The following is a 13,107-nucleotide window of genomic DNA, read 5'->3' on the forward strand; positions in this document are numbered from 1 at the left end:
CACCTTTCTTTATAAAATATATACGCATTCTTCTGTCAATCCATATATATTAAATATTAGTAAATTCTAGTTCTTTTTAATAAAAAATAAGTGTTTTTTAATGAAAAATATTAGATCAGATCTAATATTTTCTTCCCACACCCCCCCTTTGACCACTGACAGTTACAAATGGGTACCTCTAATTCCAAGCCTGGTGGTGGGGGGGAGGGGGACTGGTATAGTGACGCTGTCCTTCAGGCTGCTGGGGGCCTGAGAACTTGGGGATTCAGCCTCTTTCCTCCTAGACTGGGCCAAGTGGGGGCGGAGGTCGCAGGCCTGAGCACCCTCACAGCGCGGCCAGGCCCCCACGTTCTTGAGCCAGCCGGTGGGGGCGGGGGGAGTTGAGCCCGGATTAGCTGGGGCAAGCAGCAAGCCTCCGAGAGCTGCAGGTTGGCCACAGAAGGGGTGTGACGGGCGAATGCACCATGCCGCTGCAGGACGACATCCTCCGGGAAGTGTGGGCCTCGGACAGGTCGGGAAGTCCCCCCCCCCCCGCCCCCGCCCCCGACTCCCTGAACCCTGGGGAACCCAGATGGAGGGGGTGGGAGGGGCAGGAAAACGGGTGGGAGACGGATTGATTCCTTTGCTACCCTCAGCGGGCATGAGGAGGAAGGCAGGAGCCCAGAGGTCCAGCGGCGCCCAAAGCAGGTATGTCACCCTTGCTCGGAAACGAGGCAGAAAGATCCCCCACTGTAAACCCACGCAAGGGAGGAGATTTGGGAGGGGAGGCTCTCCTCAGCAACGTCTGGGGGACGCTTCCCTGGAGTTTTTTTTGTTTTTTTGTTTTTTGGAGTAAACGGGTGTTTGGGGGCAGGGGGTGTCCAGGGGAGGAATCTGGGTTTGGGGACATTGGAGGTGGCCATGATGCATGGGAGGGAATCACCCTTCCTCATCCCACGAAGGAGGCTGCAGTTCTCCTCCGGATAATCCGCGGTTATTTCTGGCGGCTCAAGGGATTAGACGGTGACAGGTAGCCATCCGAGGTCCCCTTTCCTTCTTCTTCCTCTTGACCCCCCAACTCTGCAGCAATCCGCCAGGGGACAGAAGTTGAAGAAGAAAAGGACGGAAGCCCCTGAGTCCCCCTGCCCTGCGGGATCCAAGCCCCGGAGACCTGGAGGCTCGCGGGGGGCCGAGGCCGGGGGCGCCCCCCAGGGTGAGGGACGAGGGAGGGAGGAACCGAGGGCGGGCGAGGGTGATGCTGATTTCTGGAGCCCTCCTTGGGGAGCAGGATGAGGGGGACGGAAGGGGGGAGCGCGGCAGGGGCAGAGGTGCGGTGCGGGGTGTGGAGGGATGAACGAAAGCCGGGGTAGGGGTGTCGAAGGTGGAAACAGAGCCCAGGGGAGCCCCCAGAGTGAGGAGTCGGAGGGGTCGCGTCCGAGGCTTGGAGGGCCGTGGGAGGAGGGGCCCGGGCGCTGCGTGACCGGCGCCTCTGCGCTCAGTCCGGCGGAGGGGGAGGCCGCGGGAGGACCCCGCCCCGGAGCCGGCCCGAGCCGGGGCGCCGCGGACCGTCTACACCAAGTTCCTCAGGGATCCGGAAGCCAAGAAGCGCTACCCCCGGGAAACTTTTCTGGTAGCCAGGGCCCCAGGAGCGGAGGACGGTGAGCGGGACAGAGGGAAGGGCGGGTGCCGGGTGGGTTGGAGAGGAGGGAAGGGGCTGGACCGGAATAGCAGACACAGTGGCAGAAAACTGGAAAAAACAGCCTCCACGTCTCTGACTTTGTCTTTGAGCCAAAAAGACCTTTATTCTCTTGTTCTTTCCCCCATTTTCTGGGTGGAGAAACTGAGGCACAGAGAGGTTGAGAGTTTTGCCTTAAACTGCAGCTAGGGGGCAGAGGTAACCCAGATGGGACTGGGTCAAGGTCAGAAACAGACAAACAAGGACAGCGAGAAACAGAACAGGTGCAATGAGAGCAGCAGAGAAGGGAAAACTGGGAGACACGCAGGAGAATGTGGGAGGAGGTAAGGTTCCCGGAGAGAGGAAGGGCCTGGTGAGAAGAACATTTTCCCAGAACACGATTGCCAACCCCCCAGCTTTCTCCCAACTCCAGCGTACTCGCCCGTGTAGACCTACGAAAGACTTTGGGGTCACCCCATTTCTCTGAGAGAGGTTGCTGGAACTCCTTTCCACCTCCTGTTCCTGTTTCAGAAAGGAAGCCTCCTACCCTTGGCACTCACTCACCTCTTCCCAGCAATGTGGAGGGGCTGGGCTCCCCCAAAGAATGGGACCCACCTCAGCCCCCCTAAGGAGTTTCTACTTACAGAGGAGGAGGACGAGGAAGAGGAGGATCACGAAGAGGAAGAAGAAGAGGAGGTGGAAGAAAAGGAAGAGAAAATCCCTTTGCCTCCCCAAAAGCCCCCTAATCAGGAGCCCTCTGCAGACATCAAGGAGAGGAGAGCCAAGGCTCAGGGTCCCAAAGGTGGGTGTTAAGCGTACAGAGAGAGCACACAGACAGGGGAAAGCAGCCCTGCCCTTGAGGGACTCGGGGTCTCACTGATACACAGGAGTGGGGACATCCAAGTTACCCAGTGCCTGGACCTGAGAGTTTCTTCCTCTGGTGGTTTCTTCCCACGATGGTCCTTAAGGACATAGATTAATATGTGTTCCCCCCATCACACCATCCCCCCTGCCCCTGCTCTGTGAGCCAGGGAAGGCAGAGAATTTGGGTTTTCTTTGTGATTTCTGTTTAGTGGTTGTTGTTGTTGTTTTTTAACTTGATTATGAATTATTGTTATACTTTTTATAAAAGTATCAAAGTGATTACAGTAAAAATCAATCAATCAATGAATATATGCCGTAGTGACTCTCTGGCCTGGGCACTTCTCCCTACAGTTGCCACAGTCAGGTGTAAATGTGGACAGGCAGCTAGTACCTGGGGCGTCTGCAGGAGCAAGACTGCATGTCTGTAACACTGGCCAGGGGAGGTTTTCTGCAGGAGTTGGGAGCTGGAAGCTGGGATTCACAGGCTCAGTTCATTCATTCATTCATTCATTCATTCATTCATTCAGGAACTGCTTATTACACTCCCGCTGTTTATCTAGCCCTTTCTGTACTCAGGGTTAGAAAAGAGCCGAGCAGAGGGCAGACTCTGGGCCCTGGTCAGGCCTTCTGCCTCCCTGGGGGCTGAAGGAATGATGAGTGGGTTGGAAGGTGGCCTTCAGCCCCAACAGGCTTTTCTTTGTCTGACCCCCACCCTCCATTTCCAGGGAACCTGGGAAGCCCTGTCCCCCCGCTGAAACCTCAGCGCATTAAGAAGAAGGAAGTGCCAGCTGGGGAAGGGACCAAGATGAGAAAGACAAAGAAGAAAGGTGAGACTGGTCTCTGGAGGAACAGGGTATTCTGAGTGTGGTGGGGTTGTGACCTCTTCGCATCACACACACAGGGTCTGGGGAAGCTGGCGAGGACCCCTCAGTGAGCCCGGCCAGAGGGCAGAAGAAGATCCCAGCAGCCATGTTTCTGGTTAGGAAAGATGGCCCAGCTGATAAAGCTCCAAAGAAGAAAGGTGCGTGGCAGTGGCCTCTCATGCCATGACATTGAGAGGCAGTCCTGGGAGTGGAGAGCTGAGGCACAGTGCAGTACCCTAAGGAGCGGGGGTTCTAGAGTCAGAGGACTCAGGGGCATCTTGACCACCATTTTAATAGCTGTGTGGCCTCAGGCAGGTGTCTTAGCCTTTCTGAGGCTCTGATAATGGTAATATGGGGTTACTCTCTTGTGGTTGTGGGAAGGGTTCACGTGAGACATGGGTGTTAGAAGCACTTTACAAACCATGAAGTACTCCACTAGGGTAAGGGGTTAGCGGGCTTGTATCTGCTCCGTTCCCCAGGCACTCCCAAAGGCTCAGAAGAGGAGAGGAAGAAGGAAGAGGAGGAGGAGGAAGAAGTGGCTGCTGTGGTGACCAAGAACAGCAATCAGAAGGGCAAAGCAAAAGGAAAAGGCAAAAAGGTTGGGTCTCAGAGGGGAGGGAGGCTGAGGTCCCTTTGGGGGGCAGTGGCAGCGGTCTGGGCTGAGGGGACTAGAGTGTGGGACCTTATGTGCTGGGGCCATGGAGTCACGTGGGGTTAGAATCTTCTCTCCCCCTGTAGTGACAGGATATGAGGGCAAAGGGCACCAGACCTGTGAGAACAGAAGAGGCAGTTATGGGTCACTAGATTGGGCTGGCCACAAAGGGGCCTTCCGTCATCTGGTCTTGAAGCCCTCCCCCCTGCAGCCTAACCATCAGACACAGCCAGAGATGCCCCCACATGAAGAGACACACATTTTCTGTTCCAGGGAGGTGGAGCACACAGGCTGACAGGCACATGTGTACACACACTTGGGCACACCAACTGACAGATAGCCAGCTGTACGAGTTGTTAAAATATTTCCATCCTGCTGCTCTGAGCTCCCCAAGTGTTTTCTGCTACACCCCCCCCACCCAGCAACTAAAGGGTTAACACTGGCTACCAGGGGCCTCCAGGACCCTCCTCCAGGCCTATCAGTGTCCATTCTGTCTGGACAGTCTCCAGGGGCAAAGCAAGTTATTAAATATTTTGAATATTGCTCTTACAAACTTAGGCACCAACACACACAAACTCAAGCAGGAAAGAGAGATTTAATTGGAGAGAGAAAGTGATGCAAGTCTTTGAGAAACTGGTTTCCACAAGTGGAGAGATCACCATGAGGGCAGGGCCTGGTCTTCGCTATGTGGGTTTGTTAGCTTGTTCAGGAGTGGTGAGGTCTTGGGAGGCTGATTCCCATTAGCCAAGGTCGCCAGATACTGACGTATAAATTGAAAGGCCAGTTTATTATCTCCCAGGAGGACTGTAACTGCAGTACAGTCTTCAATACAGTAGACCCTTCACATTCCCAGCTGTAGAAAAGTTTGAATAAGCACTGGCTTGCTCCAGATCACATTCCAAACATAGTCTTGTGTTGCACAAGCTTTTCTGGAGCAGCCTAGAGTGGAGGAGATGCTCACTTGCCTGCAGGCTAAGGGCTCACTCCCTGACCCCAGCCTCATCTCACACACAGTACCGACCGGCCTCAGCCACAATGGCCAACCACAGCACGTCAGGGCATCCCAGGGGCTCACTGGGAGCATTTAATCCTCCAGTGCACACACCCAGGCTGGCGGTCTCTTCTCTCCTCTGTTGGGACAATTGGGATTAGAATCTTGGCTCCCCCTCTTGTGAGGGATAGAACATGAGGGCAAAGAACACCCAGTTTGTGACAGCAGAAGGGACAGTGTGGGTCAACAGGCCAGGCCACCCTAGGACCTGATGCAACCAAATTATTAGTTTTTCCATGAGCAAAATTAGCTTATTTATTCACTCATTATATTACCTATGTGTTATCGTATAACAAACCACCCCAAAATTTAGTGTCTTAAAACAATAAACATTTTGGTGAACACACAATGTGATATATAATGATGTATTACAGAATTGTACACTTGAAACCTATGTAATTTTACTAACGATTGTCACCCCAATAAATGTTAATAATATAATACAAAAAGGATATAACTCAGGAGCAGCCAGATGCCATTCTTCCAGAATCTCCATGTGTTCACCAACAGAGAAGCTCTCCAACATAATAATAATAATAATAAACATTTGTTTTCTTAGTTTATGAGTCAGAAATCTAGGAGTGGCTTAGCAGGGTAGTTCTGGCTCAGGGTTTCACGTGATATTGCAGTCAAGATGTCATCTGGGTCTGTAGTTATTCTGAAAACTTGACTAGACATGGAAGATCCACTTCTCAAATGGTTCTCTGTTATCGTTGCTGGCTGTAGGCCTCTCCATAGGGCTGCTTGAGTGTTCGTATGACATGGCAGCCAACTTCCCTCTCAAGCCCAAGAAAGAGACCAAGGAGAAGCCACAGTACCTTTTAGGACTTCGCCTTTGAAGTAACCACCCCCATCACTTCTGCCATATTCTATTGGTCACAAAGACCAACCCTGATTCAGTGTGGGAGGGGACTACATATGGGTGTCCATACCAGGAGGCAGGGACCATTGGGGGCCATCTTGGTGGTTGGCTACTACATTGCGTATATACTATACATATATGCTCATGATCATAGTGGAAGCTAACACTTCCACGATGCTATGTGCTCAGAACACAGCAATCAATACCTTCAGCCTCACTTCAGTTCACCCCTGAGAGTGTACCCACATGAAGGAAGGTCTTTCTAAAGGCTCTGGATCTAACAGAAGACTGGGCAGCATTAAATCCCAGTTCCACCTCTTACTAACTGTGTGGACTTGGGCAAGTTCCTTAACCTCTCTGAGCCTCAGCTTCTTCATCTGAAAAAGGAGACAGTTACCTCAGTGGATATTGATAAGAGGATTAAATGAGTTAGTCATCGGAAAGTACTTAGAACTCTACCTAGCACATTAGTAGACTTTATATGAGTGTTTGTTAAATGTACATATAAATTAAGTAAGGTCTGTTCTAGGGATCCAGCCCTCAGCCTATCTACTTCTCAGATGGAAAAACTGAGTCAGGGCACAAATGTGACAGACAGACACAGGTAGAACCAGGATTTGAACCCAGGTGTCTGGCTCGAGAGCCTGAGCTCTTAACTACAAGCTAAATGAAATAATAATTAAGGGCAGGGCTCCCCAGGGCTTCCTAACAGCCTGCTGAGCTGTTGGGGAAGTGTGAGGGACCCGCCACACCCCAGCTGGCCTCTGTTTTCTCCCCACCCAGAAAGCGGTGAGTTGTCCTGCCTGCCCTGCCTATGTCCCAGCACTGGGGACCTGCTAAGGGCAGGGGAGCTAGTGCTCTGGGGCTGATGCACCCTCTGCCCCACCCAGAAGGAGGAACGGGCCCTGTCCCCACCCGTGGAAGTGGACGAACCTCGGGAGTTCGTGCTTCGGCCTGCCCCCCAGGGCCGGACAGTGCGCTGCCGGTTAACCCGGGACAAGAAGGGTATGGATCGGGGCCTGTATCCCTCCTACTTCCTGCACTTGGACACGGAGAAAAAGGTGGGTGGGGAGAGATGGAGGGAGAGGGAGGAGGAAGGAGGGTGGACGCTCCAGGACCCAGGCTGAGGGAAGGTCTAGGGCCAAGACGTGGGGCGGAGCTGCAAGGCAAACCGGCTTCCCGGTCCCCTCACCCACCTCCTGGTGCCAGCCCGATTCTCTTCCCATCCTCTCACCTGTCTCCACCTCTCCCCAGGTGTTCCTCTTGGCTGGCAGGAAACGGAAACGGAGCAAGACAGCCAATTACCTCATCTCCAGTGACCCTACCAATCTGTCCCGAGGAGGGGAGAATTTCATCGGGAAGCTGAGGTGCGGCTGGGAGGCTCGGGGCAGCAAGAGGGCCATGGCCGTTCTTCTCTGTCCCCCTGTGCCTGCAGCGTGCCCGCCACACTGGACACTGGCCCAGGGCCTCTCATGCTTTGTACAGATCACTTAAGGATCTTATTAAAATGGTTCGGTGGCTCTGGGGTGGGGAGTGGGGGTAGATTCTACACTTCTAACAACCACCCCGGTGATGCCACACTGCTAGTCCAGGGACCTCACTTGCAGTAGAGCATAAACTCCACAAGGGCCACTCCTGTCTTGTTCATGGTTGAATTCCTAGCACCTGGTACATACATATTGGCTACTCAATAAATAATTAGTAAGTGAATGAATGAACAAATATTTTGCACCTACCCTGTGCTATGTTTTCCCGTATATCTCATATAATCCTCACCACAAATCTGAGAGGTGGGGAGTAGACCCCAGAGTCAAGCCTTATTTCTTTTATGTATGTATTTAACAAACACATACAAATAAGGTCTATCTATGTGTCAGGCATAGTTCTAAGTAACTTCCAATATTAACACATTTAATCCTGTTATCAACCAAATTAGGTAAACACTGCTCTTATGCCCATTTTGCAGATGGGGGTGTTAAGGCTCAGACCGGTTAGGTAACTTCTCTAAGGTCACATAGTAAGAGGTGGAGCTGAGATTTGATCGCAGCTCTGTCTCCTAGATCCATCTTTTTAAAAGGCCTTCTGGGGGAAAGCCTGGGGCAGGGGACATGAATTCTCTGTCCTAAGACATGCTTGATCAAAGAGCTCTCAAAACTGCTTGGCTGGGAGTAAGGGTCTCGGAGTAGGGACATGGAATCCCCTCAGCCCCACCCCCAGCTGTACCCTCCTTGCAGGTCCAACCTCCTAGGAAACCGCTTTACCGTCTTTGACAATGGGCAGAACCCGCACCGTGGAGGAGGCAGCGCTGATGTGGGGAGCCTCCGGCAGGAGCTGGCAGCTGTGATCTATGTGAGACTCCACCTGTTCCCGGTGGCAGGCCCCGCCCCTTTCAGAGGCCGGTCTAATGCGCATCTGTCTCCCAGGAAACCAACGTGCTGGGCTTCCGAGGTCCCCGGCGCTTGACAGTCATCATTCCCGGCATGAATGCGGACAACGACAGGGTCCCCATCCGGCCCCGAAATGTGAGCCCTGCACCTCCCTGACCCCTCCCCCTGAGGGTCCTGCTCCCTACGTGACCCACTGCGGGGGAGCTGGGGGAGGGAGGCTCAGTTTACCCTACCCCAACCTCCAGCGCACACTCCACCCTCCAGTGTAAATTAATTCTGGCAACTTTGTAATGAATTAGGAGTTTTTATAATTGAATTCACTGAAACAAGCACAATGGGTTCTTTTTTTTTTAAATTTTACATCAAATTATCCCTTGATATATCCATCCATTCAACACACATGTATTGAATGCCAAGTATTATTCTAGGCACCTGGAAGACATCAGCGGGCAAAACAAAGATCTGCCCTCATGAACTGGCATTCTAGGGGAGAAAGACAGTAGAGAGTACTTGTGAGAAATAAGTAAATTATGCAGCATGTTAGAAGATGGTAAGTGCTATGAAACAAAAGAAAAAGTTGAATGGGGAAGAAAGGGGTGTGTGTGTGTGTATGTGTAGATTTCAATATTAAATACAGTGTTCAGAGTTAGCCTCATTGAGAAGGTGGAACTTGAGCAAAGTCTTGAAAGAGGTGAGGGAGCAAGCCTGCAGATATCTTGGGAAAGATCATCCAGGCAGAGGGAAGAGCCGATGCAAAGGCCCTGCCTGAGGCAGGAGGGTGCTTCGTGGGTTTGCGGAACAGCAGGTAGCCAGCGTGGCTGCAGGGAGATGAGATGAGAAGGGGGAGCGTGAGGGGCAGATAGGACCTGTATAACTGGTTTTTACTCTGAGAGGAACAGGAAGCCAGAGGAGGGTTCTTAGCAAATGAGTGACATGATTTGACTTATATTTAAAAAGCAAAGGTTGTTTTTGTTATTGTTGTACGTGTGTAGTGTAGGGCAAGATGGAGAGCTGTCCCGCAGAGTCAGTCTTCCTTCAGAGTCAGTCTTGCGTCCTGCTCCTTAGCACTGTGGGTCGGTTGAGCCCAGCACTTCAGAGACGGGCAGCCTGGCATGTCCCATACTCACAGTGATGTCACTTTACTCTTTTACAATGAAAACTAACACCCTATCCGCTGATCACACATCCTTGCCTGCTGGAAAGTCACACCATAATCAGAGGCCCAGCCCGCCCGTGGGGCATCAGCCATGGGAGACTCCGGTCTTAAGGAGCCTGTGGATCCCACACTTACTCCTTCCATGCTTGGAATAAACACACATATCCTCCAGTAGCAGGGCCTCCTGTGTGTTTGGGCTCGGTAAGAACTACCAGTGCAGCTTTGGGTCTCTCTTCATCATCTCAGTTCATTCATTTTACAATCATTTGTTAAACCAGGCACTGGAGATCCAAAATCAACACAACAGGTACCATCAAAACAATATCTGATATTTATTGAGCATTTACTCTGTGCCAGGAACTGATCTAAATAACACTTCATGCGCTATTAACTTATGTAATCCTCACAACACCCTGTTATGAGGGAAACTGAGGCACAGAGATGTTACTAAAATATGGTGCCTGCCCTTAGAGTATTCAATTCTATTACAATGCAGTGGTAGAAATGGTAAGAGCAAGGTGTTATGGAAGCTCGGAGCTAACATATGTAAATCAGACCTGGGGTCAGGAAGGCTTCTTGGAGGACATGACCTTGAGTGGACTCACTCTCAGCCATGAATGTGAACAGGTGGCAAGGAAACTCAGGAAAGAAATATCTCAAGAGCATCCTCATACAGACACCGCTTCTTCCAGAAACTCTCTTTCAGGACGTTTTATTTTAACCACTATTTGCCTAGTCATCTCTCCAAGTTCAACTGTGAGCTCCTTGTAGGTCCTAGAATGTCTGGTTCATCCTTGTAATCAGATGCCAACATGTAACCATTCCAAAGACCCCGTGGGTACCAGTGGCACAGAGCACTCACTGTGTGTCGGAGGCTACTTTCCGTTTTCCAACCCCCCACTTTGGCATCCCACAGTGAAGCCCCATTCTCACAGTGCACACCCCATCCATGAGGACACCACAGAGACCAAGCATGCGCTCAAGCACACCCTCAATGGACGCTGACATTCAGGCTGCTCAAGGGCACACAAAGGTCCCACAGCCCCTTCCCCAGACTGACAGTCTGAGATATGTCAGCCACCCCTAACTGTCCTCTCCCTGATACTCCCCCCGGCACCCCAGGCCAGCGATGGGCTGCTGGTGCGCTGGCAGAACAAGACGCTGGAGAGCCTCATTGAGCTGCACAACAAGCCCCCTGTGTGGAACGAAGACAGTGGCTCCTATACCCTCAACTTCCAAGGCCGAGTCACCCAGGCCTCAGTCAAGAACTTCCAGATAGTCCACGCCGATGACCGTGAGTATCTAAGGGCCCAGACCAGGCTGTTCCCACCACCTCCAGGACCCCGACCTCAGGCCTTTCCCCACCATCTTTCTCCCGCTCTGACACACATGCACACTGGCCTGGACCTGTCCTTTATCCCTGAAGCCAGAATATCTAAGAAAGTTACTCCTTCCTCTGGGGATGTTGACACTGCGCTCTCAGGAGCCTCAGATATTCCAAGCAGGTGTCTTGGGGCTCATTATTCCAGGCCCTCATTCTAGCATCGACCAGAGCCCTGTGGTAGATACTGGGATATTCTGGGTAAGAGTGTGTTGAAGGGAGAGTTAAGCTACTGGAGTTCGAAAACCACTGACAGCCTGGCCCCTCTGTGGTCAAAGAGGGTGCTGAGCCTCAAGGCAGTCCCTTACCCAGAGTCTCTCAGCTCCTCCTGGCACTTACACTAGCCCTCAAAATGTACTTCACAAAAACTTACACAGTACTTTCTATGTGCCAGGCACTGTTCTCAGACTTTACAGATATCGAATCATTAAGTCATTTCAACAACCCTGTGAAGAAGATACTGTTGTTGTCCCTATTTGGCACAGAGAGGTCAAGTGACTTGCCCAAGGTCATACAGCAAGTAAGAGGTAGAGCCGGAATTAGAACCCAGGTAGTCTGGCTCCAGTGCCTCAGCTCCTGACCCCTTCAAGATGGCTACCTTTTAAGAGTAGGGAATATTAATCAAGCATTTCTGAGTGCTTACTCTATTGCTTTCTCTCAAGTGAGGTCAAAGGCCTGCCCTTAGGGAGTTAGGGAAACAACCTGTACCAAGAACATAATTAACTAAAAATGTCCCTGTTACAAGCCTGGGGGAGAGGTCTGCACTAGGGTAAGGAAGCCTGGGCATGGAAAGATATCTCCCAAGGGACTCCAGGTTCCCAAGGTCAGCTAACACTGAGCAAGTTCTTGATCTCCCACTCCATCCTAGGGATGTACCCCTTAGTGTCACCCATCCCCAGACCTTGGATAACTGCTCTCTAGATCACATCTGGTAGAGCCTGGTCTGCTGAGGTTGGGGGTATTTTTTAGCAACTTCCTGTCCCTATGGATGTTGGGGGAGGTGTTGGGATAGGGGCTGAATGAGCACTGGATGAGGAAGGGAACCAGGGGGCTAGTCAAGGGATTGGGCCTGATGGTCTACAATGAGACTTGGAGTGGGTTGGGGAGGGGGATGGAAAGATGAAGGAATGGGGTCAGAAGACAACAGAGACGTTGGAAAGGGAGGAATCTAGGCTTGGGGAAGTTTGACAGGTTCCTATATTTAAGTAGCAGTTGCATGCATAGCCCTGGGCAGCAGAAGATAAGGCAGGGTCCCTGTCCTCAGGGGCTTCCAGTCGGATGGATGGTAAAGCTGCAGGTGGGGCAGGTTGGGAGAGATATGAAGGGTATGGATGGGTGGAGGGTGAATAACTGAGAAGGTGGCTCGGTATTGGGGCCCCAATGCAAGGGAGTGGACGTTGGACTTCCCCCAAAGTTGAGGCCATTGATTGCCAAGACGGGCACCCAGATCTCGAGCCGCCCCCACCCTTGTCTTTGTCCACAGCCGACTATATCGTGCTGCAGTTCGGCCGCGTGGCGGAGGACGCCTTCACTCTAGACTATCGGTACCCGCTGTGTGCCCTGCAGGCCTTTGCCATCGCCCTCTCCAGTTTCGATGGGAAGCTGGCCTGCGAGTGACCCCAGCAGCCCCCAGCACTCCCAGAGCCCGCCAGGGTTGGGGAACGGATTTAGGGAGGCTTGCAGGGTCCCTTCACCAAAGCCCCCACGGAAGACTCCTCCCTTGTCGGAGAGTGATCCCTCTCTGTCTCCAGGTGACCTCAATCCACTCCCCAGCCTGGCACAGGCCGAGACAGGGGAGGAGCTCAGACTGAGGGTCCGACGGAGATGAAGAACATCTGGAGTTGGAGCCGCACATCTGGTCGCGGAGCTAGCCGCTTCCACACACACACACACACACACACACACACACACACACACACACGCCCCTGTCACTTCCTGTCCAGGAGCAGTAGTCAGTGTTGTTTTAACCCCCTCCGGGACCGTGTTAGGGCTCGGAGGAGCTGGGGCTGGCTCCGAGGAGGGGCTAGGTGACGGGGGACGAGGGCCGGGTACCCACATCCCCAATAAAGCCGTGTCCCAAGCCAAGCGGAGCAATGGTTTTTCAGCGCGTGCGGAGGACGATGAGGCGGGAGGGGTCCGGAGGGCGGGCTGGAGGCCTCCCTTTCCCTCTCCCACCCAGGCCCGGGGCGCTCCCGCGTCCCTTCCCCCGCACCCATCGCCGGTCCTACCGAAACTCG

The 13,107-nt window shown here is 52.6% G+C and overlaps 1 protein-coding gene across 2 annotated transcripts; it reads left to right on the top strand.

The window, feature by feature from the left end:
* The first annotated feature begins 316 nt into the window (after positions 1 to 316).
* TULP1 (TUB like protein 1) lies at positions 317 to 12,955 on the top strand. Of its 2 annotated transcripts, XM_019738641.3 has the most exons (14): positions 317 to 511; positions 636 to 687; positions 1,066 to 1,192; positions 1,479 to 1,637; positions 2,301 to 2,456; positions 3,244 to 3,345; positions 3,420 to 3,539; positions 3,861 to 3,979; positions 6,837 to 7,007; positions 7,201 to 7,313; positions 8,181 to 8,295; positions 8,370 to 8,468; positions 10,612 to 10,783; positions 12,354 to 12,955. In XM_019738641.3, the coding sequence occupies exons 1-14, from the start codon at positions 465 to 467 to the stop codon at positions 12,485 to 12,487; spliced, it is 1,686 nt and encodes a 561-aa protein (XP_019594200.3). In that variant the 5' UTR covers positions 317 to 464; the 3' UTR covers positions 12,488 to 12,955. The 2 variants fall into 2 exon arrangements, with proteins under 2 accessions (XP_019594200.3, XP_074188947.2); XM_074332846.2 differs by lacking the exons at positions 317 to 511; positions 636 to 687; positions 1,066 to 1,192; positions 1,479 to 1,637 and adding an exon at positions 1,770 to 1,998.
* Positions 12,956 to 13,107: the final 152 nt, after the last annotated feature.

Source organism: Rhinolophus sinicus, chromosome 2 (assembly GCF_057876585.1).
Source record: "Rhinolophus sinicus isolate RSI-liver-muscle chromosome 2, RSI-T2T, whole genome shotgun sequence".
Lineage (NCBI taxonomy): Eukaryota > Metazoa > Chordata > Mammalia > Chiroptera > Rhinolophidae > Rhinolophus > Rhinolophus sinicus.

What these genes read in the sequence shown, in the direction of transcription:
- TULP1 (XM_019738641.3), top strand. Translation starts at nt 465, where the DNA reads ATGCCGCTGCAGGACGACATCCTCCGGGAAGTGTGGGCCTCGGACAG. An exon ending in GAAGTGTGGGCCTCGGACAG is followed by an intron (nt 512 to 635) that starts GTCGGGAAGTCC and finishes TGCTACCCTCAG; the next exon opens with CGGGCATGAGGAGGAAGGCA. An exon ending in CAAGGCTCAGGGTCCCAAAG is followed by an intron (nt 2,457 to 3,243) that starts GTGGGTGTTAAG and finishes CTCCATTTCCAG; the next exon opens with GGAACCTGGGAAGCCCTGTC.